Source organism: Neophocaena asiaeorientalis, unplaced genomic scaffold (genome assembly GCF_003031525.2).
Source record: "Neophocaena asiaeorientalis asiaeorientalis breed wild unplaced genomic scaffold, Neophocaena_asiaeorientalis_V1.1 scaffold232, whole genome shotgun sequence".
Lineage (NCBI taxonomy): Eukaryota > Metazoa > Chordata > Mammalia > Artiodactyla > Phocoenidae > Neophocaena > Neophocaena asiaeorientalis.
Window position 1 is genome coordinate 529,356 of NW_020175672.1, and position 26,333 is coordinate 555,688.

Consider the following 26,333-nt stretch of genomic DNA (forward strand, 5'->3'; position numbering starts at 1 on the left):
TATATATATATATATATATATATATATACACACTTTTTAATAAAATCCTTTCTGTAATCTTCATGCATGAAGACCCAGGGAGGCATGCCATGTTGTCTGTGACAGCCCTCACACCACAGTCTCAGACCGTTACCTGGGGCTCCCCACAGCTGTGGGCAGCAGTGTAGCAAAAGCCCCCTGCCTCCCCCTGAAGCCCAGATCCTTGCCTGCCTCAGTGATGGTTTCACCATCTGGGACTGTAAATGGAGGGTGGGAAATGCTCTGGGCTAAAGTGGGAGGGACAGGGAGGGCTACCCAACCTGCCATGTTTCATCCAAACTCTTCAGGCAAATCCAGACAGGAGGCCTAGCAAGATGACTGAAAACCAGGCACCAAACTGAATTCTGGGAGTTTCCCAGAGATGTGTGATCTGGTACCAAGAGCTCCTGCACGGGGAAGGTTTGGTGTTCACAGAACGTTCAAGGCAGGAAGAACAATCAAGCCTTGAAGCCCCACCCCTCGATGGCAGGCACTCACTTCTACCCTAAATGGGTCAGAAAGACCCTGTTCTGCTTCCTAATTCAGTCCAACTCTCTTCTGACGCCAAAAGTCAGTGTTAATCAACAATCTACTTCAGAGACAGATTCTCCTTCCTTCTGTGGATAGTTCACTTAAGGGAGGACAGTCCTAGGTCAACACATTTGTCCCATCACCTGTCCCACTCCTTCTAAAGAGTCCTAGTATAAAAGGGCAGGAGTAGGAGTAGGGTAGCAGTTTGGCATCGAGTCACAAGATCCAGAATGGCTGAGGGAGGAAAAGCATTCCCTGGTTCTCAGGGGGTGCGGGAATTCTGCCAAAGGTGCTTTACCGACGCTTTACTGACCATTTACAAAAAGAAAGGGAAAAAAAAAAAAGAATAGTCTTGAGGATGGTAAAAAAGAGACTTGGATCCTTTTTTGGGGGTTCCAAAAGCCCTTATGCTGTGTTTAGTATTAAGAAAGCCGTGAACAACTGGAGGCTGCTGCTTGGGCAGCAGGAAGGGAGGGTGGATTCCATGGCCAACCCAGAGAATGGCAAATGGTGCCAATCAACTCAGCGTAGGGGACCTCTGCGCAGTGAGTGTGAATCGGCATGTGAGTGTGGTGCGTGGAGGCTGGGGCTCACTGGCTCCCCACAGTCAGTTCCCGCAGGTAGGACTGTGTGAGACTGCGCAGTTCCTCCAAGGCATAGTCCTCAGGCATGGGGAGCCGGCCAATGTGGGGAGCCAACAGGCGCAAAGGGACTCGCTGAGGGTCTGGCGTTGAGTCGGAGGTTGCATCAGGGGCATGCTGAAGGCTCAGTACCACCCGCAGCAGGTTGGCTACACGTTTGGCCATGTCTGGAGAAAGAGAGCAGAGTAAGCACCAAAGAACTGGGGGTGAGATGTGGGTATAATGATCATAAAGACAGGCAATGAGCAGGCAGGAAGGGGGAGGAGGCGAGAGGCTGACCTGACTGAGCCAGGCGATCCTTGGCATTGTAACACTGGATCTGCTCTATCCGGTTGCACAGTGAGGTCACTTTGGTATGTAACTGCTCTAGCTCATAACCTGAGCAATCCACCTACAAAGAAGCAGAGGAACCAATTAGGCCAAGAGGAGCTCCCATCACTCCAATCCTACCCACAGACTGACTATGCAACACTCTGAAACAAGAGTGAGGTGAGGGAGGGGAAAACCCAAGAAGCTGGCCGGCAGTGCCATGTCACCACCATCCAGTCTAGTCGCTGAGGATAAGATGAGACCTTAGCAATTATACATAACAGGAAAACAATATAGTGTACAGGGCCTAGGATTGGGCAAGTCTTGAAATCACCATTCGTGAACCATGTAACTATTAGGCTTTAACACTGCACCAAAAATCTACATAAATCTGGGTTCACAAACATGGTATTGATTTCTTAAGAGCACACAGTGAGAGGTGGAGCCCAAGCCAGCACTTAATTTAAGTCTCCTGACTCCAACTAAGAATCAGCATTTAATTATGCAGATAGTAACAGGAATTGTGGCTTTGTTAACAACAGAAATCAATTACTTTCATGCCAAATGTTATGTGAAACATCCTCACCAAATCTCTGACCTTACTTTATCTCTCAACCCTAAGCTTCTCATTTAAAACTAGGGGAAAAGATGAGAACAAGGGGAGGAGACTGACTATGGACAAGGCTTAGGAATGTCCATTGTACACACTACTTGGCAATAAGCACCAAAAAACGTTTTAAAGTTTTGATAGAGCTGTCATAGTAACTACATCAAATTAGCTTCATCAAAATATCCCTCCTGGGCTTCCCTGGTGGCGCAGTGGTTGAAAGTCCGCCTGCCGATGCAGAGGGACACGGGTTCGTGCCCCAGTCCGGGAGGATCCCACATGCTGTGGAACGGCTGGGCCCGTAAGCCATGGCCGCTGAGCCTGCACATCCGGAGCCTGTGCTCTGCAACGGTTGCGGCCACAACAGCGAGAGGCCCGCGTACCGCAAAAAAAAAAAAAAAAAATCCCTCCTACACTGACAGTGCTATCTCTGTCAATGAGTTTTTTAAGTCGTTGCTCAAGTCTTTGGAGGTCGCTATGGCTCTGTGGGCCAGGGAAAGGGGAAACTAGGCCGTGGTTTAAGGAACTCAGGCACCTGCTGTATATGATGGAGCATTTCGATGACCCGAATGTAGTCCAGGTAAACAAGCCCAGATGTCTCCCAGTCCTGGATTAGGCTGCTGCGCTCCGGGGGTGCCAGGTCTTCCAAGAACCCCTTCAGGTAGTCATAGTTCTCGTTAATAATGGCATCTGAAGAAACAAAACATTGACCAAAAGTGCACAAAGGAAGGACATGGAAGAAAGATCTAAGACAGGAAGAAAGGGAAAATTATGTTGGGTCAGACTTGAGAATTACAGTAGATATTTTGAAATTCTCTTAAGAAAACTGTGAAGAATTTCTAGCTTCAGTTTCCCAAACAGATATTTCTGGTGTTGCTGAATAAAACTCCCTAAATAAACAAAGAGTTTAACATAATTAGTGAACATCAAGAATATTCCTGGCAAATGGGAATGTAACAATATTGCTGTTGACCCCGCCCCTCACCCTTACCAAGCATCTTCTGCACAGAGAGCTTTTACAAAGTGTGATCTGATTCAAGTCTGCCATACCCTGTTCTGATCATCATTTCTGGCCTGACTCATCATGGGCTCAGAGACTGGAAGAATTGGGGGTAATTCCAGGAGACACAGGCCCTAGTCTGAAGCACTCACCAGAAGCTAAGTGCTGGATGACGAGTTTGTGGCAGCGGTTCCAGTGCCCCGCTTTAAATAAATAGAGGGCCTCCAAGTGCCTGTCGGATTCCATGTGTGCTCGCACTGCTTTGGCCTCATGAATCCACTCAGCAGGCACACAAAGCTTCTCGGTCAGGAAAATCTCCTTAGCCCATGATTCAGGGGTCTCCAACAGTTGGCAGTGCCGCGTAAGCAGCTCTCGAACAGCCTTCTCACGCATGCTATAGGAGGAAAGGTCAGCTGGGATAAATCTTATTCTCACTGATGGAGAAGGCTGCCTCAGACAGCTCAGTGGCCCGTGAGGCAGTCTCTTAAACTGCAGGTCCTGACCCTTAGCGGATCACCTCAAACTTCATTTAAAAAGCTATCACACCAGCATTAATTTTTAAAATGAAACAGAATAGAAGCATTCTGTAAAAACATTATATTTTCAAGGTCAAAAAAGTCTGAAAACGAATACTCTTGGGAAGGTTGCCCACTACCCTGAAAAGGTTTTCTCCTGACTCGGCTCATTTCTTTCCTTTTTAAAAATTTTATTGGAGTACAGTTGATTTACAATGTTGTGTTAGTTTCAGGTGTACAGCAAAGTGATTCAGTTATACATGTACATATATTCATTCTTTTTTAGATTTTTTTCTCATATAGGTTATCACAGAATATTGAGTAGAGTTCCCTGTTCTCTATAGTAGGTCCTTGTTGTTTATCGATCTTATATATAGTAGTGTGTGTGTGTTCATCTCAGTAGGCTCATTTCTTTGTTTCCTTTCTCTAACAGGAGATGAAGGACTGGGATAGGGGAATTCTAGATCCCCCAAGCACTCTGCAGTTTATTCCTAACCTCCTCCCTGCCCTCTCTCTTACGTGGTCAATGCAAGAAAACAAAGTAGTTTTTAAACATAAGGTCTCTTCCAGGTCGTTTTTTCCCTTAAAAGTCATCAGCCTTCCTAATTCATTTTCTCTTTACTGCTAGACTTAGGCTAAACTCAATCTTTCTGCTCTCAAGGCCACTTAAATAGAGTCCTTCTGTGTCTGGGCCAAAGGATCAGTCATTTTAATTTCAGATCAAAGCTATTCTCCTCATCTTAGATTCTTTTCTCAACTCCTAGCTTTTTCAAAGGACTCCCAATCTCATGACAACTGCCTCCTTTTTTCCTCCCCTTTAGGAAATAGGATCTGCTTTCCCACAGCCAATCATCAATCATCCCATCAGCCAGCCTTTTACCATGTGAAATTCTCCATGAGTGTGTTTAAATAAACTCAGAGGAAAATTCTGGGGTCATTTTGTTTCCTGGTAAGGAGCAAGAGGAAAGAGAAATTCCTTAAAAGTAAGGTTGTGCTGGATGCTTTACACTTTTAATTCCACAGTCACCTTTGAATAGAGATTAATATTTTAAAAAACTGAGGTCTACAGAGTGTCTTTACTCTAAGTCAAAAGTGAAGTAAGCTCTACCTTAGGTCAAAGTGAGTACATGGTGGAGCCAGAATTTAGAAAGCTCTGACTACAAAACAACTTCTTTCCATACCCTAAGACATGACAGATAGAATAGTACAATGATTAAGAGCACAGACTCTGGGTGTCTTGAGTTGAAAGGCTCACTCTGCCATTTAGTAGCTATGTGACCTTGAACAAAAGTTACCTAATCTCTCTATCCCTTGGGTTGCTCATCTATAAAATAGACAGTAAGAGTGTCTCATAGGTTCATTATGAGCATTCAGTGAGTTAATATATTTAAAGTACTTGCAAGAGTGTATAAAGATATATAAAAGCATTATATAACAAAGTATTATATAAATGTTTTTGTTCTTAGTGTTATGCCATGCTGCTACCATTAACAAAAAACCTCCAACTTCATCTCATTCAAAGCATGGAACAGAGATGTTTCTCTGGTTTTTGTTCAGCACAAAGAACCAAAACATTACACATCTAAGCAAGATTGTATTGGTAAATAGGTAAATACAACACTATCAAACTTGAGGGATAGGGGTGGGTGGATGGAAAGGGAAGGGCCAGTAAAGAGAAAGTAGGGGCCCTCCCTGCCAACCATTACTCCACAGATCCAACTCGGACAGCACTATTTCTGCATAATTCTAAACATGCCACATTCAAGTAATTTGTGCCTAGTTAATGGGGTTTCTCCACCCGGGCATATCTTTCCTTCCCACTTAATTATTTCCTATACCAATTTTACACATACTTTGAATCTTATCTCTAGAGAGACTCAGAGATTCTGCAGTTCACAGAGATCTCTTCTCCCTTCTCGGACTACTGGGAGGCCTTATGATAAATAGCACGATTTGGCACTTAATCAAAGGCAATCTTCTTTCTAACGTGTTCACATGAATACAGAGACAGTCTGGGCTGCAGCTTGAACTGTCTTAAGGTTTATCACAAGGCTGGACCCAAAAATACATTCTAAACACTTACTTGCTGAACTGAACCCTAAGAGACTGATTCCTTTGGCATTGCCCTGTAGCGCTGGATGCAACCAGTGTGTTTGATGGCTTCTTACTCACCTTGAGTTGTCAATGTGCAGGAGGACAAAGATGGCCCACTCCCAGAGCCCCTCACTTTCCAGCTGGCCAGCATAACTGGCCTGCAGCACACCCTCACACTGCTCTGAGAGATGGGTGTAGTTAAGAGCCCGCAGCACCTCCCACAAGTGCCAGCTTAGACGGTAGTCCAAAGGATCTGCTGTTATGCTTCGAGGCTCCAGCAGCTGGTTGAGATCATAATGTCTGCAAAGGAGAATGTGCTGAGAGTTACCAAACCCAGCTAGCAGCCCACCTGTACTGGACGAGTCAACTGTCTCAGCTACAGCTTACAAAACAATAAAGGCAGGCAGCCGGGAGCAGAAGCATCATAAGCCTTATAGTCTTCCTCCTCTAGGTTCAGCCACATTACCGATCTACCAAAAACCAAGGCACCTCGTCTTCGGTGGCTCTTCTACCAGGTGTGCTGGTAGTTGTTTGGTCTATTTTTACCATCCTGGTACAGGGAGTCTTCACAACTCTCTCCCTTCCATTCTTTCACTGTAGTATCAATTACTTTTCTTAACAATTTTGAAAATACACGTTAATTCAAAAAGAGACATGTACCACAATGTTCACTGCAGCACTATTTACAATTGCCAGGACATGGAACCAACCTAAATGTCCATCAACAGATGAATGGATAAAGAAATTAGCTAGTGGGAAGCAGTCGCATAGCACAGGGAGATCAGCTCGGTGCCCTGCAATGACCTAGAGGTGTGGGATAGGGAGGATGGGAGGGAGGGAGACGCAAGAGGGAGGGGATATGGGGACATATGTATGCATATGGCTGATTCACTTTGTTGTACAACAGAAATTAACACAGTATTGTGAAGCCATTAGACTCCAATAAAGATCAAAAAATATATATAGTATCTTTCAGGTTGTTTTACTATCTGAAGTTGCTGGAATGCTACTTCACCTGTTTGTTTGAACAGCTAACTAGTCTTCTTTGTTGTTGTTTTATGTTCTTAGCTTCCAAGTCCCAGACCATAAGAACAGTAAGAACTAAGATCCCACACCTAAAAGTTTTAAAGACCTGGGCCTTGATTATCAACCAAAACTTTTCCCTTTCACCTCAGATCCCAGACATTTTACAAGTTCCTAACACCTCCCCAAGTAATGAGTAGTTTTTCTTGACCGGTGCTGTCAAACTGAACTCTGTGTGATGATGGAAATGTTCTATAATCTGCCTTGACCAATAAGATAGCCACTAGCCACATTAAACACTTGAAATATGGCTAGTGTGAATAAGTAATTATATTTAAAAACTAATTTAAAGTAGTATTATGAGAATAGCGGCCATTATACAGTGCAGTTCCTTACAGTTTATGTAAGGGTTTTAGTCATAGCAATTCTGCCTTACATGAGAAGAACACTTTATTATCTCATTCAGGCTTTGGTTTCTCTATTTCTGACACTTTGAGATATATGCTTTTCTTCCTCTTCCTTTTTTCTTTTTTTTTGACATTAAAAAAATTGACATACAGGGCTTCCCCTGGTGGCGCAGTGTCCGCCTGTCGATGCGGGGGACAGGGGTTCGTGCCCCGGTCCGGGAGGATCCCACATGCCACGGAGCGGCTGGGCCCGTGAGCCATGGCCACTGGGCCTGTGCGTTCGGGGCCTGTGCTCCGCGACGGGAGGGGCTGCGGTGGTGGGAGGCCCGCGTACCGCAAAAATAAATAAATAAATAAATAAGAAAATTTGACATACAATAAACTGTACATATTTAGAATGTACAATTTTCATAAGTTTAAACATATATATACACCTGTGAAACTACCACCAAGGTCAAGATAACAAGCATACCCATCACCTCCAAAAGTTTCCTTAAGTCCCTCTGTGATCCCTCTCTCCTGCCCCTCCCTACACCTACCCTTCCCAGGCAACCACTGATCTTTCTATCATTATAGATTAGTTTGCATTTTCCAGAGTTTTACATAAATTAGAATCAAGCAGTAGGTACATTTTTGGGGGTATTTTTTTTTTCTCACCGCTTCAAAAATAAGTAAAAGTATTTTGTGATTCACCATGCTGTTGCATTTTATCAACAGTTCATTCTTTCTTACTGCTGAGATAGTATTCCATTGAATAGATGTACCACAATTTGCTTATCTAATCCCTGTTGATGGAAATTTGGGTTGTTTCCTGTTTTGGACCTTTACAAATAAAGCTGCTATCAACATATAAATAGACATATGTTTTCATTCCTCTTGGGTAAATACCTAGGAGTGGAATGGCTGGATCATATGTATGTAGCCATATGTTTAACTTTTTAAGCCGCCAAACTGTTTTTCCAAGTGCCAGTATTATTTTACATTTTCCCCCAGCAGGGTTGAGAATTCCAAATGCTCCGCTTCCATGATGACATTTGGTGCAGGTGTCTTAATTTTTAGCTATTCTAATAGATGGGTAGTGGCATCCCATGACGGCTTTAATTTGCATGTCCCTGATGTCTACTGATAAAAACTTTTCATGGGCTTTATATGTCCGTCCTCTTTGGGGAAGCATCCCTTTAAATATTTTCCCCAATTTTTAAATTGGATCGTTTTCTTATTATTGAGTTCAGAGAATTCTTTACATGCTCTGGATAAAAGTCCTTTAACAGATATATGAATTGCAAGTATCTTCTCCCAATTTGTGGCTCATCTTTTCATTCTCTTAACAGTCTGTCTAATGAGTAGTAGTTTTTAATTTTGTTAAAGTCCAATTTATCAATTTTTTCTTTTATGGATATGTTTGGTATCTAAGAAATCTTTGCCTAACCCACAGTTGCAAAGGTTTTCTTCTAAGAGGTTATTGTTTTAAGTTTGACATTTAGGTTTATGATTCATTTTGAGCTAGTTGACTAATTGAGATAACCAATGAAACCGAAAGCTGGAGACAGACTAATCAAGAGAAAAAGAGAGAAGACACAAATACCAGTATCATGGAAGAAAGAGACACAGCCACACATCCTACAGACATTAAAAAAGAATAAGGGGGCTTCCCTGGTGGCGCAGTGGTTAAGAGTTCGCCTGCTAATGCAGGGGACATGGGTTTGAGCCCTGGTTCGGGAGGATCCCACATGCCGCGCAGCAGCTAAGCCCGTGTGCCACGACTACTGAGCCTGTGCTCTGGCGCCCGCGAGCCACAACTACTGAGCCCACGTGCCGCAACTACTGAAGCCTGTGCGCCTAGAGCCTGTGCTCTGCAACGAGAGAGGCCACCGCAATGAGAAGCTCGTGCGCCGCAATGAAGAGTAGCCCCCGCTTGCTGCAACTAGAGAAAGCCCGCGTGCAGCAACAAAGACCCAATGCAGCCAAAAATGAATAAATAATTTTAAAAAACGAATAAGGAGGGACTTCCCTGGTGGCTCAGTGGTTAGAATCTGCCTGCTAATGCAGTGGACACGGGTTCGACCCCTGGTCCAGGAAGGTCCCACATGCCACGAAGCAACTAAGTCCATGTGCAACAACTACTGAAGCCCGCGCGCCTAGAACCCGTGGCTCCGCAATAAGAGAAGCCACCACAATGAGAAGCCCGCGCACCACAACGAAGAATAGCCCCTCCTCGCCACCAACTAGAGAAAGCCCGCGTGCAGCAACGAAGACCCAACACGGTCAAAAATGAGTGAATGAATGAATGAATGAATAAATAAATAAATAAATAAAAGAATATGGAAATGTTATAAGGAACTTTATGCTAATAAATTTGGTGACTTTGGTGAAACAGACAAATTCCTTAGGAAAAACAAATGAGCAAAACTGACTCAAGAATAAATAGAAAACCTCTACAGCTCTGTATCTATTAAAGAAACTGATTTTATAGTTTAAAAACTTCAATAAATTGGACTTTATAAAAATGTAAAACTTCTGTGCCTGTGTACTGGGAGAAAATAATTGCAAAAACACATTTATAATAAAGGACTTGCATCCTAAATATATAAAGAACTATTACAACACAATAACTATTAGGCGACCCTATTAAAAAAAGGGGGGCAAAAGGTTTCAAATAGATTTCAACAAGGAAGATATATAGATAGATGGTAAATAAGCACATGAAAAAATGCCTGCCACCATTGGGCATTAGGGAAATGCAAATTAAAACACAATTTTAATTATGTGTATTTTACCACAATAAAAGACTGTATTATTCTATAATTAATATAGTTAATTTAAAAGAAAGTATTTAAATAAAGAAATGAAATGAGATGTGAGCTAATACTTTTGACTGGAGAAAACCACTCAGTATTTCTGATAAGGTAAAAAGACAGCTCTGAGATAGTTTTGATTATCTGATTAGATATCATAGCATGTTAATATATTATATTAATTTCTTATTAAGCACACAAAAATGACACACCACTATGTGCCCACTAAAATGGTAAAATTTTAAAAGCTGACAATACCAAGTTTTGAAGAGGATATGGAGCAATTACAGATCTTGGTGGGAATGCAAAATGATACAAACATTTTTAGATACAAATGTTCATAGCAGCTTTATTCTTAACAGCCCCAAACAAGAAAACTGTCCATTAACAAATGAATAATAAATAAATTTCTGATACACATATTAACATGGATAAATCTCAGAATCACTATGCTGGGTAAAAGAAGCCAGGCACAAAAGATAACATACAGAATGATCCCAATTACATAAAATTCTATAACAGCAAAACTAATCTACAGTAATGAAAAGTCAGTCAGTAGCTGTCTGTGGTGTAGACTGATTGCAAAGGGACATGATGTAACTTTTTGAGAGTAATGTACATGTTACCTTGATAGTGATGGTAGTTAGATTACATTAAAACATATCAAACCACAAATTCATTATGTGTAAAACTGTATCTCATTAAAGTTGATTAAAATAATTTTTAGATTTTAAAAAAACAATTTCATTTAAGTATAGTTGATTTAAAATGGGAATTTTTAGATTTCTAATTCCAGTTCCCATGCTCTTTGCACTCAATTACTGTAAGTTATATTTTGGTAATTTATATAGACTTTGGGCAATTTGACCACATATAAAAGGGAAAGGACTCCCTAGGGCTCATGGAACCCTCGAGTGACTGTAACATATGGCTCTGATTTACCTGTCACTATAGAGTTTTAGAAGGTGAAAGCAGACATCTTGAAGAGGTCTCTGTGAGTCTTGCTCCTCCTCTACCACAAAGCCAGAGTCCTCCAGGTATGAGGGAAGTGGGCAGCAGGCATATCTGTCACCCTCAGAGGTATTCTGAAGTTAAGAATTTGATAAAACAATACATCAGCTGCTAGTATGTTTCACTAGATTCTACTGTGTCTCAGTTACTCAGATGTGTATTAAGAATGGTGCGACATCCTCTAAAGGAGTGTTTCAAGGATTTTAAGCTTATTTTGATCAGTGACATATTCCATCTGCCTTCAATGGACTGGCAAAGACCTCAGACAGCTCTAACCCCACCACCTTTCTTGCCACAATTCTTATTACACTCAATTTTTTTTAGTGTTCTCTTTTTCCTGACAAATACTGATAATTCTGGCAAATGATATCAAAGACAATAAAAATGAACAGTAAGAGAAGAACCAAATAATGGCATTAAAAACATTAATAATCCTTTAACCTCCAAATGGACAAGGAATATGATATAGTGATATTTAGAGGCAAATTTCAGACCTGCTAATTTGGGGCTATACTAAACACGAGGTCAGGCTGTATCTCAGGGAATTCCTGAAGGAATAAGACAGCATTAGGAATGAAGAAAAACCCTCCAATGTTGAGGCAGGAAAACAGCAGTAAGAAAATAAATTGTGGAAACTCATCATATTAAACAAAATAGAAGCAGAAACTTGAAGAAGTTTCCCATCAGATTTCCTGTGTCCATTTCAATTCTATGGTACTTTTCCAAAAGCAGTTAGGAAAAAGTATTATGAAATGTGATTTGATGGTTTTTTTCTCTGTAGTACTTTTCTGGCAAAAACAGAAATCCTACCAGGACTCTTTTGTTTGGCTATACTGGATACATATACCTGAAATGCTTCTTCATACATGCTGAGTGCCTTGGAAATGGAGGCTGTTGGTGGGAGCAAATACCAAAGATGGATAGCCAGGGACCTTTTCCAATCCAACTGTGAGCACACATTGATTTGCTTCTGCTCTGAGAGCTGCCATACCTACAGGAGACAAAATCACCATCACAGCTCTAAATTATACATTACCTTGTTACTGGCCAGGCCTGCACGTTGCTCACTTACTCAAGTTGATTCTAAATGATTTAAATAGCAGTGTTAATGATCCAGATATAAAATACACAGTCCCTTCGTAGCAGGTGATAGGGTGGACTTAGACAGTTAAGTGCTGAGAAGAGGTGAGAACCACTCATTGACCACAGCTGCCAACTTTAAGATGTGAATAAATTCTGATCAGTGATTTCATTTTCGGAAATTGACTTTAAGATGGCAAGCAACATGGGTAGGCAGCAAGAAAACTGGCTTAAAGTAATTATGATACATCATTCATAAAATGGAAGAGAAGTGGCTATTAAAAAAAGAGAGGCCACACAACATGAAAAATGATCATATTCAGTAAGTTAAAAAAAAGGTTGCAGAACTGCTACATATAATTCATTTTATTTGAATATATAACAAGTGTAAATATGCACACATATATGTCAAAATAAACTTAAAATATGTCTAGAAAGACAGACAATGAATTACGTTGTTTATCACTATGATATAGGATATGGTGAATTTTAACATTTTAATTTCTATATAACCAGTATTTCTTCCCCACAATATTTTAAAATTTGAAAATATTTCTGCTGAAAGTTAAATACAAGTTGCTTAGTTATATGTAATAGTGTACAATTTACAAAGATAGCTCTTTGCCTTAACCTCAAGCAATCCTGAATCTATGAGAAAATTTATGTAAGTTTATGAGAAAAGAGAAAAATACCGGTTTTCCAGCCAAGAGGGCAAAGATACGCAGTCTCTCCTCCTCGATGAAACAGTCAGCCTGGAGCTGATGCCAATCTACCAGCTGCATAGTAAGCAGCTCCCGCACCGACTGGCTGCCAACCAACTGGGATAAAAGAAGGGCAAGACGATGATCACCTACAAGAGAAACAGTTCTCTGGTGATACTGAGAATTTATAGACTTGGGAAAACACTTGGGGGCATTATTTTATTTCTTCTGGCCCTCAAGAAACACCTCTGACTGCTCTCTGCAGTAGTGCTAAAATACTGATCAAGAACTTAACGTTTTTGGCTTGGGTAGAAAACCTTCAAAGTATTGTAGCTTAAACTAATTACATATAGATTATATAGTACACAGAGTTCAGTGTCAGATCTACTATTATTTCTGTGACCCTACACAAGGCACCTCATCTGTAAAATGGAGGGAAGTATCATTTGATTCAAAGGTCTACAGTGAAAACTGAGATGACATAACTGTAAACATGCCCAACTAGCAGGTACTATATAATGACACTGAGAAATGGCAAACTCAAACCTAGAGGAAAAACAAATGTGTGATATAAAGAAAATGGTTGAGTTTTTCACTCTCTAGAGTCCAGTATCTCTTTTAATAAAAAATTTTAAGTACAAAGGCTTGAGGCAATAAAAAAATTCTAGGGACTTCCCTGGTGGCGCAGTGGTTAAGAATCGGACCGTCAATTCAGGGGACATGGGTTCAAGCCCTGGTCCGGGAAGATCCCACATGCCGCGGAGCAACTAAGCCCACGCACCTCAACTACTCAGCCTGCGCTCTAGAGCCCGCGAGCCTCAACTACTGAGGCCCGCGCGCGTGCTTAGAGCCCATGCTCCACGACGAGAAGCCACTGTAATAAGAAGCCCGTGCACCGCAACGAAGAGTAGCCCCTGCTCACAGCAACTAGAGAAAGCCCACGCGCAGCAACGAAGACCCAACACAGCCAAAAAATAAATAAATAGATAGATAAATAAAATTTATCTAAGGTTATAAAAGGAAAACTGGAAGACAGAGTCCCTACCTATTCTGGAGGAACCGGCGATCTTCCTGGGAAGTTTATACTTAACATTCGGGTTAGAAGACAAGGGCAAACGCACGATTAAGGGGTAGGGACAGTGAATAGGAAGTAGGCAGGGGTGCAGAGAAGGACGGTATGCCCCACCTGACTGCTGGGCCAGGGAGCAGGCCTCACTGATCCTCTTGCCCGTGAGGTAGCTGAAGACAGCCTCCACAGGGTTGTCTTTTCGGGTTAAGGAGACTTCCTCCTCAATTTGAGGTGCAGCTGTATGGGACAGCCAGCGAGAGAAAGCTCTTCTTCGCTCCAGAATCTGAATGTATTCAGTGGGCTCATCCAGCTGGCTGTCAAGCTCCTTCAGGTGGCCCCATAGAGCTTCACATAATGTCCACGTTAGGCTCCAGTGCTTCACAACTAAGGAAGGGACAGGAAAATAATGCAATGACATGAAGCCATACAATAACTACAGAGAGGGGATCACTTCAATGTGGCATTAAAAATACATAAATTAATAAATACCCCAAACAACAACTCAAGTTGATTTCCCTGAATCTGTCTCCACCTCACTCACCTGTGTCTTACAAGCTCCAGAGGTGTGTGGTATTGCCTGCTCACTCCATGTATCCATGGTACTTACATAACAAATGTAACTCCAGGCTCCTTTAAACAGGTTCCTCTAGCCTAATTATGCCTACATATAGTCTCAAATGATAGAGAAAAATCCTCTAATTTGATCAAATTCGTTCAAAAAATGCTTTAAGAAATATAAAGTGCTCTGAAAACTTGTGAGGGATTATTATCTGCTATAGGCACAGCCTAACATTTTAGTGAGCCTAAATGATACTGTTCAAAGCACTCAGGAGTAAACCAACTCTCATCTACACAATATAACTATACAATAGTTACCACCTTCATTTTACAGATGAAGAAACTGAGGTACAGATCATTAAGTGACTTGCTCAAGGTTACAGGCAAGATGTAACAGAGCCAGGATTCAAACTCAAGTACTCAGAGTCCAACTCTATACTCTTAACCACTAATGCTATATTGCCCCTCACAAAGGAAAACAAAAAGGAAGCACTGTTTACCACCTTAAGCTACTTACAAGTATGCATTGGGAAGATGACTTACATATTTGAAGAGATAAGACAACTACAGCAAACACAAAGAAATGAACATAAACAATTCCCAAAATGTGTGGTATGGAACATTCTAATAGTCCCCATTTTTCAGTAAAAGTGACATGAAATGTTGTGTGAAACATGTAATTTTTCTACTTGAAATAGTAAGTGCCCAAATTAGAAAAGCCCTTTATGGAAGTACTGGTTCAGAAAAACATGATCAGAATCATTATAGAGGTAATAGTGAGAGAAGTCAGGAAGGGAAGTTATAACCACCAAAGTTGTTGGGAAGAACAAGTGGGACTTGAGTTGGACATGGAAGAATGGGTAGGACTTAGGTAGGATCTCTCGCCTGCTATGTTCTCCGGGTGGGGTAAGGGATCTAATTTTATAAGCCCATGGGATGTGACTGGCTACAGTTCCTTTGAACAGTGGCCTAAGAGTAATGATAAACAATGATGTGATTTCTTCCTGCTTGAGATTTTGCTCATCCCAACTCAACTACAGATAAGTGTAAGCTCAGGCATCCACCACTACATTGGCACAAGGAAACTGTGTCCTCCTATGAACATATGCTCCTACTCCTGTTCCTGGGGCATCAAGGGTTAGAAGTATAGTCCATACTTACTTTGTGGTTCCAGTAAGTCTCCTGATGCTTCCTTAACCCAATCTGCATAGTCATGAATGATAGCAACTCCCGGATTGGGGACAATGAGAGGACACAGCTCATCCACATGGACAGTGCTATGTTTTAATTTAAGCTCCAGAGATGTCTGGTATAATTGCAGGTCTTCATCCAGCTTCTTTTGCCTCAAACTGAGTTTTTCCAAATGAACTTTGAATGGAGACTCAGTTAGGCTACAAGAGAAAATAACAAATAAGAAAAGACAGATGGTAGAATTTTCCTACAATGAAACCTTTGTTTCTTTTTATAATTACAAAATAGGACACAAAGCATTCCACTTTGATTTTAAAGAAAATTTGTTTCTTAATATCAAACTATAATGAATTTATTTGATATATATTGAGCAAATGACCTGACCCATGCATTCAGAATCCCAAGGTTTAAAAAAAAAAAAAAAAAAAGAATCCCAAGCCTTCTTAGGCCAGATTATAATAGGCATAGGAGTCAGTACAATTAGACCTGGAAATGGCTCTGCATGTATATGGATACTATGAAATCCAATGGTCAAAAGCCACTGTGGGACACCCGTTTCTCAAACCACACTTAACTCATTATGAGTTATCAGTATCAAAAGTCATGAGGCTAAGCTTACAGATACTAAAGAAGTGACTCTCAATTAAGATGAGCATACAGTTGAGCAGCCTTGATCCAATTTTTAGGACTGACATTAACAATCTCTAAAATATCATGACATCATGGATAACCTGGGTTTAGGATCAATATTCCTAATTGTGAGGTACAAGAGATGCTGTTGATTTTTTATTTCTTCAAAATCAACTTTCAAAACTAATAATAATAGGTGATCATAGTCACAATCTGTAGTAAAGATAGCAGTTTGTTACAATTATGAAAAGTAAATAAAAAAATGTTACAAATTTTACAAAAAACTGTATGCATACTAGGTAATGACTATCAGAACACTATATATATTTAAATATATATATATAAAATCAGTATGGTAATATATAGTATATCAAGTATATACAGAACTATAATCATACATATGTAAATATTAATGGTGGGAACTGTGTAGAGATATATAACATGTATAATTATCAGATGTCATCTTATTTCCAAATACTTGTGTATGGATTATCCACAGTTCATACATTTACCTTATTAAGTCTAAGACACAGGGAATGTGCTTTAATGAGAATATACCTTACTTATGAAGATATTACCAATATCTAAGTGAGAAAATAGAAAAATGACTAATGCAGTAAAAAGGATGAAAACTCAAGGAATGCTGCAGCATTAGCTTTGAGTCTGTTACTTTTCCACCTAAAGTTTAACCATTAGATAACTATTCTATACTCTTCATACCTTGATGGTACAAATGGAGCTATTAATCATTTTAGCTTTTAATTATACAAATAAAATTGTGCTAAGAATATATCTAGAAAGATCACAAAGCAGGGCCCTGAACATGGGTCTCCTGGTGATGAAAAGCTTTTTCTCACCTACCACGTTGCCCTTCTCAAAAAGCATAAGAATACGTGACTCACGATTTAACAGCTACTGGATTAGGCAGGAATCCATATTCCATAGAATCAGCAATCTGATGATTTTCCAGTTCCTGAGGGCCACTCAGCTGTTCTCCACTATTAGCAAGAGTCCAGTTAGGGCCCCAACCAACCCGAAATGAGCGTCCCATAAATAGGGCCAGGTCCATCAGGAGTTTCCCCTTTCCATAGGTGACAGATTTTTCAAGAGGGACTAGGCCTGGTTGTCTGCGTGTACCCACTGTTTTCAACTGAACCTCAGGGGCTGGGCTGGGCACCGTAAACACAGAGGTCAGGGGTGGAGGGACAGACCAAGGGGATGTGGATGGAATATTCATCAATGACGATGTTCTGGGAGTGCGACACTCTTGTAAAGAGGCACTTGGTGAAAGAAAAGTTCCACTTGCAAATTTTGATTGTAGTAACCCACCTACTAAAATAAGGAAAAAAAAAAAGACTATTAGAAAATACAGTCTATTGATTCTTGAACAACAACAACCATCAAGGCTGAAATTATAGTTTTATTAAGCTACTTAAATCACATATAGATGACCAGGAGTAGCTTATATCAGACTCTACAGAAATTCCTCTTTCACACAGGAAATCAAGGCAGGAATTCTAATGATGATGATGTCACCAACAATAACAACATTAATAACACAACTACTACTACTACTACTATTTAAAAAAACTATCTAGCACTTATCTGCAGCAGACTCTATATAAGCCATTTATATACACTGTTTCATTTCATCCTTCAATAACTTTAAATGAAGAACATTACAGTCCTCACTTTATAGATGGGAAAACTGGGCTCAGTTAAGTGACTTGTCCAAATCCACAAAGCTACTAAGTGGCAGAACTAAGAGATAAACCCAGCTAAGTCTGACACCAATACTCATGCCCTTATCAGAATGCCAAATGTAACCTTTCCTAGTCAATATAAAAAGTTGGTAAGATCAAAAGTCAAATTCATACCACTCCAGTGCTCAATGTCAGACTTAAAGACAACAGAAACCTATCTGTGATTGCATATATGCCTTTCAGAGGCATCTTGTGATTGCATATATGCCTTTCAGAAGGATAGTTCTTGTTATTTTTGCCTGTTTTCCAATTTTATGTATTTCCTGTCTAAAGCAAGGACTTAGTTACTGAAGTATGAGATTTTCATGTAGTGTTCATTATGGGAAAGCTTGCTATAAATGTTTAACTGATGCTTTATTAAAGTATTTTTAAAAAGGAAAGTTAACTAGGGTACTCAAAAAAATTGAAAAATAAACATTTAGTTTTTTGTTTTTGTTTTTTTTTGGTACGCGGGCCTCTCCCGTTGTGGAGCACAGGCTCCAGATGCGCAGGCTCAGCGGCCATGGCTCATGGGTCCAGCTGCTCCGCGGCATGTGGGATCTTCCCGGACTGGGGCACGAACCCGTGTCCCCTGCATCGGAAGGCAGACTCTCAACCACTGCGCCACCAGGGAAGCCCAAAAATTTAGTTTTTAAGGCAATATAACAAATATCTTCCTGGTAGTTCCTCTGGCTTTCAAACCGTTTTGAAATTACACCTGCTGAACTCCTCTGTTGATATCAATACTCTACCTCCAATCCCACATAGTTACAAGCCCACTAGAAGAGATAAGAAAAGCTTTAAAATGTACAGGCAACTGCTGTCCTGGGCATTTGGGAAGGTTTAGGGAAAGGTAGAAATCTGAAAAGTTTTGCACATTATAAGAAGCAACATTTGCCCCTAGAAAGCAATAAGGATAGTGTTAGAACTGCACAAAAAGAGTACAGAGCAAGACAACTTGCTGATTCCTCTAAGGTATGATAAAAATTAGGAAATCTGAGCTTACTATCTAACCCACACTCATAAGCAAATAAAAACATGCCCCCCAACAAAACAAATGCTTTTTTTCTCCATACAACTTCTGCATCTGCACCAGTGACCATGTTTTTTAAAAACTGGCCCCACCTAACAGGTACATTTATAAGAGTACATTTCTGCTTGGCATCATTATGTCATATGCCTTTAGGGAGTTGTTTGCTAGAGAAGTCAACTCAGCTTAGAAGAAGATATGTGAAAAGCCAGACTTTACAGCTTTCTTGCAAAAGAGCATCTTTTACAGTACCTAATGAACGGGATTTTGATGAGTGAGTTGCTGAAATGGGGAGCCTGGGAGAACAGATTTCTTGAGACGTATCTGCTTTAGAAGGAAGGCGACTGAAGCGTTGATCCAGGACCATATCTACATCTTCTTCATCAGCAAGCAATGATGCTTTCATGATCTAAAAAGGCAATATCTATAGAATGAATGTGCTCCCCCAAATCCAAAGGCCATAAAAGAAAAATGCAGTTTACAACGACCAATTTTTTAAAAAGCTCTGTCTCAGGCTGTGTCCAGAGCTAGTATATTTGTGTGACTCTGTTCCACTGTATGTGCCTGAAGGACAGAATTTATATAAAACTCCTCTGCTTTGTATATACAGTCTCACCAGAGGCTGGCACACAGCAGTTGCTCACGTCTGCTGAATGAATTAATTTCAAAGTCAAATATAAGTCCAAGGCTAAATTCATAATATGACAAAAGGCACAGGCGGGGGGAAGTTGAGACAGAGCTTAAAGAAACTTGTAACTACAATTTAAAAAAAAGAAAAAATAAACAAATGAACAAACAAAACTCCTGTGGAGCACTTTCCAGAGCTTCAAAACCCCTCTGTAAAGTAAATGAAATTAATATTTTATAGTGCTCACATTAAATGACTTGCCTAAAGTCACACAGTAACAGTTACAAAACTGGGGTTAGAATCCAGGTCTTCTGAATCTCACTATAGCCTTCCTCCCACGAATGGGAAAATGATGCCTAAACATGGGCCATATTCCTGGTTTTTCCCATTCCAGCGACCACTCAACGCTCTTAAGTGATTAATGAAAGAAAAAGCCTGATGTTATGAAGGGAAGATAAATATTAGTTTGGATTCCTGTTGTAGTAAGGGTGGGTTAGGACTTCACCTGTAAGACATGTGGATTAATTCCCAGTGAAGACGCAATGTGTGTTGAGGCAGACACAGGTTCCTGATCCTCAGGCACGCTCTCTTCTAACATGGAATCCAAAACTGGCTCCTGGGTGATATCTATCATGTCACTGTCCAGTTCCACAACCCTCCCTAACTGCTCCACCTCTGGGCTCTGGCTCTGTAGACAGCAGAAAGATCAGGGAAGCAGCATTAAACGACACCAAATAGACACAAAGCTTCGAGACCATATTTACTTTATTCAAAATATGATACAACATTAGATTCTGCCCATTCCATCATAATGTGAGGTAGCATATTTGCTAAAGAGGATTTAAAAATTACCCCAAAATTCCTCTATTAGTACTTGGGATCCAAATGAGGATTCATGGAATCACCCTTTTGTAATATTATGGTCTGGAGCCTGGAACCTAAGCCAGCACCCATACTGAACATATGGTCTTCTTGAGACAAAGATTATGCCTTACTTGATTTAGTTAGCAACTATAATTTTCTGATTTATACAGGGTTACCCTTCCCTCACATTCCTTGCAGTCAGAAGCCATTGGGAAAAGAGAATAAAAGACACAAATATCAAAGTCTCCAGTAACTCTGCATTTTCTTAAAGAAAACATTTAGACATAAATTTCTAGTTATCACAAACACAATTTTGGGCCTGGAATTTATCTTTCAGGAGACTGAATCCTAAGGTTAGCTGGGCTCTACCTGTGCAGTATCATATCAGATGACGAACGTATACTCTAATTTCCCAAAAGAAAAAACAAAGTTCTATTAGGAACAATTTTTATCTGGGAATAATTCCTTTGTGTTTAAATGTGTCAAGAGTTAGATTTACATTTATTAAGCAGTTTTAAAGATACAGCCATGATTAACAGTCTATGGTTTGAAAAGGTAAACATTCATAAAGCTGAAACACACTGTAAAATTGGCTCAGTGCAAATTCATTAAATATGTCCTAAACTTGCATATGACCTGGTTAAAATGTTAACAAGCGGCTAAGCCAATTTACGAAACATTCTCAAATCTAAAAGTTCTTCCAATTAGTTTTCTTCCATGATCTCATCTGTAGATTACTAACCTTCCACAATTTTTGGCTTATCTTTCATGAGTGGCCTATTTCATGCTAAACTTCAAATGGATGCTATTGTACAATAGGTGGTTAAAAAAAAAAGTTTCATGATTTCTTTGAACCAAGAAACAACCATTAGCATAACTTTTTAAACTTTAAACTTTTCAATGGTATATTATCTATTACTCCCCTGAATTCCTTTAACAAATATCCTTACTAAAAGAATGACTATTTCCATCTATAACTGTAGAAAAGTTGAGGTGTTGGAAACGTGGTGAATTGCCACTTAAGTTGTGAACAATCCACAAGGACTGCTCTAACAAACTGGAGGCTAGATAAATAATGGTTAAAAGACAAAGTGATACTATTTTTTACCTATTGGGGAGGCTACAGGCAGGTCTAACTACTTTTACGTTTTAAAATTCTGGAAAAAAAATTAAAAGCAGCCCTGGTGGTGATCCTCCCATTATAATTACATGAATCATGGGAACACTCCAATGCCCTCTGGTCTGTTAACTTTTAACCAATTCACTTTAGGAATAGTTCTGAAATTCCCCATCCTCTGTCAACCTGTCAGGATACCCTCTTCTGCTGGGCTCCCATAACACCTTGTCTATACCTATTTTATACACTGTATCATGGTGTAATTCCTTGTGTGTGTGTGTACACACACACACACACACACACATATATATTTGACCCACCAGATTGTGAAGGCTTGAAAGTAGAGATTATAGCCTACTATTTTCTGTATCTAACACCAAGCACATTGTTAAATTCACCAAAACACTTTGTTATTTCTACTGGCTAATGCAGTGTCTGCCACGCAGTAGAAAAAGCTAATACCTATGAAAGATAAGGAGCGAGTATAGGTGTGAGGAAAGGAAGGAGGAGGAGGGTTTCAATTTACTATACTATTCAACAAAGGAATAACAGTAACAGCAACAGATGCTCACTTAGAACACTTTTAGGCAGTGGCAGGATTTCATCAAGTAACTAGATTAGAGACCTAAGGGACTCAAGCCTATCTTTAAGAAACCTAAGGATCAAGGTTTTATTTGTTTCATCCTCATGCATACACTTCAAAGCTACTGTCATCTAACAAGTGGACAGGGCGAAGTGAATTTGAAACTATGAGGACCTGGTAAACTCCTAGAAACCCCATGTGTGGATTTCATTTAAGTATATCTAAGTAATTTCAACAAACTACCCCAACAGATGTTATTTTCAGAGAAATCTTAGATCAGGTGCTTCCTCAAAGCCAGTACTAGAAAGAAAAGTAGACAATAAAAAAAATTGGTGACACAGAAGGACCTGAGTAAGGAAAGAAGGGGGTAAAAAAAAAAGAAGCCCATCAAATACTAAGTAAACAGACAAGATCTACAAAATGACTCTCTTTAGATATATGGAGGGTGATGTTTCACAACTGAAACCTTTAATGTTTTTAGAAACCTCCACTCTCCAGCTCAAAAGAATCTTCCTCATGTAAACAATACCCTAAAGATACAGCATCTCTTAATCCAATAAATAAAGTAATGCAATGAAGTTAAATCAAGATACCCTTATTCAACAAAGGGTAAATATCCAATCCAAGGTCAAATCCATGTTTAAATAATTCATATTGTTCTCCCAGCCAAATAGCCTAATCCAGTATATAAGTACTACTATTGCCTGCCTCCAACTCGTTTTCTAACAGCAAAGAATGTTTCATATTCATTTTGCTGGAAAATCAGCCCTGTCAACAATACTGTGTTCAAGAGCAATCCCATGTCAGGGTTATAAGGGCCCATGAAAGTGTGCATGTTTCTACACATACATTCACAGATATTACTGCAGGAGGCATAGGATTCAATAACATGAGTATCTGAAAAAGGCTTGTGGCTATAGAATTATTTTATATATAACATGTATAAATTACATAAAATATAAATTAAAATATATATTGATTCACTGGCTAAATTTAGATACCTGCCACTTTTTAAAACAAGTAAACACAAGATAAAATGGAACTTTCTTCTAAATTCTAATCACTTTTTCCTTTAAAAAACTTTTAAAGTTATTTGAATGTACTCACCGAGTAAACAATGCTAAGTTTCTGAGCAAGTCAACTAGTGTGTCTTGATGGTACTGAACACAAGTTACATTTCAGTATAAGGCTTAGGAAAAAGCTACATGTCTCTCTACGTCACTGCTAAAGATCTGAAGCCTTTTGACAGTTTCAAAACGAGGCTACATATCTCAATCACTTGGGGGAAAGCATTTAAAATATAAATATGCCTGAGCCCCAATGCCAGATACATGGGCTCTCCAAGATATTGATGCAGTTGGCTGAAAATTGGGTCTTAGATCAGCATTTTAGAATAAATGTTCTAACTACCAAACAAATGTTTCTGTAACTGCCCTAATTCACCTGTGATGAAGAGTTTTCTGCCAACATTTTCTCTAACTTAAAAGGCATAGAGAGGGAGTTCCCTGGTGGCCTAGTGGTTAGGATTTGGTGCTTGCACTGCTGTGGCTGGGGTTCAATCCCTGATCGGGGAACTGTTATCCCACAAGCCATTCAGCGCAGCCCAAAAAAAGGCATAGAGGAGAAGATTACATAAAAATATAGTTACCTTTCTGTTTTCTGGTTGCTTAGATTCACTTGCTGTTTTAGGAGCAAAGCAAGGTTTAAGAACGAACTGCAAAGACAGGACTGAGGATATTATACAAAAGATAGTAGAATAAATGTAACCATTAAACAAAACTATATATCTTCCTAATGCCTTAAGGACACCCCCCCCACCAGCTAAAGTCAGAGAACCTGAGATTGTGTACAGTGGGGGAAAGAAAGCTACAGCAGACTGAAGGAACACCGTATCACGGAAATCAACCCCTCCAGGGAGCCAGGTGACAATGTGAAGACAGTCATCTTGACACTGGGATGAGAAGACTGTGCTGTTTCCAGTTTATTCAGATGGTTCAAGTATTTTCCTCATGCCAAGTAAAATGTAGGTCCTGCTGCTAATAACTCAAAAAACTGTGCAACCACTGGCATTTCCCCTAACCTCACTTAGGGCACTACACTGGGCATTACACCTCACTGGGCATTACAAAGAGTTCTCCAAAGTCCCCTGTTATTGTTCTAACACATTAGCCTAAATATCTAAACAAGCCTACCCATTTCTCCCTTCTGCATCCAAAAGGTCAAAGACGGCCCACTTCCTCAATCAAAGGAGATATCTGAATAAGATACCTATTCACTATATTCTCTTTACCCATCTTGATCCTTACCACCTCTCCTTTTCCTAGAACCTTCTCCTGAAATTTTTTGGTACTCAGTTTTTCAAAAGAACTCTCTCACCTACTGTAGTGCCATCACAGGAATTTATTGTTATCTCTTACTATTTGTATTCTGGAAATTAAAGAGCCTAGAAACCACTGATGGTCAACATTACATAAATTTGCTCTACCTGTCCAAAAGATGAAGCTTTTCTTTTTCAGCTGTATCTTTAAGGAGCCTACATATTACTTTTATTGGCAGAAAAGAAGGCTATCTGACTCTTATCCAAAGAAATACATATACAGTATACTGCAAGATTGGAAAGAGAGATTATACAAAGCATATGATTCAGACAAAAATGAATGTGGGTAACTGGAAAACCAAGTCCATTTACAGCATTTCTTTAGTTCAGAAGAGATGTATTCTAAATAGAGGGGTATTCTAAAGGCTAAAATTATAAACATAAAAGTCAACATATTTCCCATTTCCCACTTGTATCATCCCCCCACCCTGTACGCGCAAACGTGAACATATATACACAAAAGTCTCCAAAGTGCCTCCCAAGAAATTATTTAATCAATCATAAAAATCGCACATTTCAGCAGCCTTCAGCATTAAGAATTGTAGCATGGAAAATTCCAAAGGTCCTGCTTTTAGCAGCTGAGAGGTAGAGGATGCTTTACAAAGACATTTTATATCAAGTTCTCTTCTTTGAGATGAGTATGGCAGCACAGAAAAAAACTGTTATAACCTGATTGAACATAAACAACATCCAAATGAAAGTAAAACTCCCTTATGATTTGGCAAAGAAACTACCTGATATTTAAATTACAAACCTTTCCTTACAAGGACAAAAGGTTTATACTGGCTTAACAATACTGAAAAAGAGTGTGGTACAGGTAATTGCAATAAATGATGTAGCCCCTACTCTCCCCAAGCCAACAATTCATTTGTATTCTAAAGCTTTATGTATTTTCATAAAGATTATGTATTGTCAAAATACAAATATCAAGAGATTACCTGAAGTATAAGCAAACAACTTGAGAAAAATGGAGTTAAAAACCCTTGCAGAAAGCTAACCTGAACTTTTAAAAAAACCATGGAGGTAAAGAATAAGATGAAACTGCACATTAGGTAGTCAACAGAAGTCGGGTTTACTCTGCATCAACCCACACAAGCAAAATACTATCTTAAGTTGATCACTGAGCAGAGAATTCAGCAAGTCCAAATGAAGAGAGAGGGAGGTGTTTAAGAATGACAATCTGTAGAAGGAATGATCCAAACAGCAAGAGAATTCTTTGAATCTCTCAAGTAAACAACAGATGCCAGTACCACCTCATGCCCTCCCTTGTAATTGTCTTAACATGATTGCCAATACATTTGTACTCTTCAAAGTTCCGGGGTCATAAAACAGCTTTGTACTAGCTGAATGACTTGCTTTCAACGTCTGTATCATGGACTCCATTCAAATTCATTGTCCCGTCTCTACCTGGGGCGGAGGTGCTGGTTTGCCATTAAGAGCCATCTGGAATGGGGTGGCCTGGCCTGCAGGAGGTAAAGGGGCAGTCTTCAACTTCTTTGTACTAGTTTTGGATGGCCGTTCCTCCTCCTCTTCATCAGAATCCTGAAGGCCATACTTAGAAAAATGAGAGACCTAAGGAAGATAAGAATCCAACAAAATCACTTTTAACACTGTTATATTCAGAAGGGCTTCCATTATACTTGCCCTTGCAATCTTACAGAATTAGCTTCAAAAAAAAAAAAAAGAGAGATCAAAATATTTAAAGCACAATGAAATGTCACATATCATACTTTACTGTTTTTTTCTATGATTTAGATAATGTTTGGTGCGTGTACTATTAATACAGGAAACCAAATCCAGAAGAGTCATTAC

At 39.7% G+C, this 26,333-nt stretch overlaps 1 protein-coding gene across 9 annotated transcripts in view; it reads right to left on the reverse strand.

Annotated features, from left to right (window-relative positions):
- Nucleotides 1–26,333, reverse strand: part of NUP98 (nucleoporin 98 and 96 precursor) — a 99,211-nt gene continuing 72,878 nt past the window's right edge. For 7 of the 9 annotated variants that reach the window (XM_024731786.1, XM_024731789.1, XM_024731788.1 and 4 more), the window contains 14 exons: nucleotides 25,929–26,093; nucleotides 20,086–20,268; nucleotides 19,205–19,361; nucleotides 17,083–17,512; nucleotides 15,521–15,750; nucleotides 13,919–14,185; nucleotides 12,724–12,881; nucleotides 11,799–11,942; nucleotides 10,883–11,025; nucleotides 5,794–6,015; nucleotides 3,259–3,500; nucleotides 2,642–2,796; nucleotides 1,470–1,581; nucleotides 1–1,357 (listed from right to left, as the gene is read on the reverse strand). In XM_024731786.1, the coding sequence (XP_024587554.1) occupies nucleotides 1,140–1,357; nucleotides 1,470–1,581; nucleotides 2,642–2,796; nucleotides 3,259–3,500; nucleotides 5,794–6,015; nucleotides 10,883–11,025; nucleotides 11,799–11,942; nucleotides 12,724–12,881; nucleotides 13,919–14,185; nucleotides 15,521–15,750; nucleotides 17,083–17,512; nucleotides 19,205–19,361; nucleotides 20,086–20,268; nucleotides 25,929–26,093 (2,826 nt within the window). In that variant the 3' untranslated portion in view covers nucleotides 1–1,139. Of the gene's footprint in view, nucleotides 1,358–1,469; nucleotides 1,582–2,641; nucleotides 2,797–3,258; nucleotides 3,501–5,793; nucleotides 6,016–10,882; nucleotides 11,026–11,798; nucleotides 11,943–12,723; nucleotides 12,882–13,918; nucleotides 14,186–15,520; nucleotides 15,751–17,082; nucleotides 17,513–19,204; nucleotides 19,362–20,085; nucleotides 20,269–20,364; nucleotides 26,094–26,333 lie in introns of those variants that run through there. The other 2 variants (XM_024731790.1, XM_024731791.1) reach the window with 2 other exon arrangements.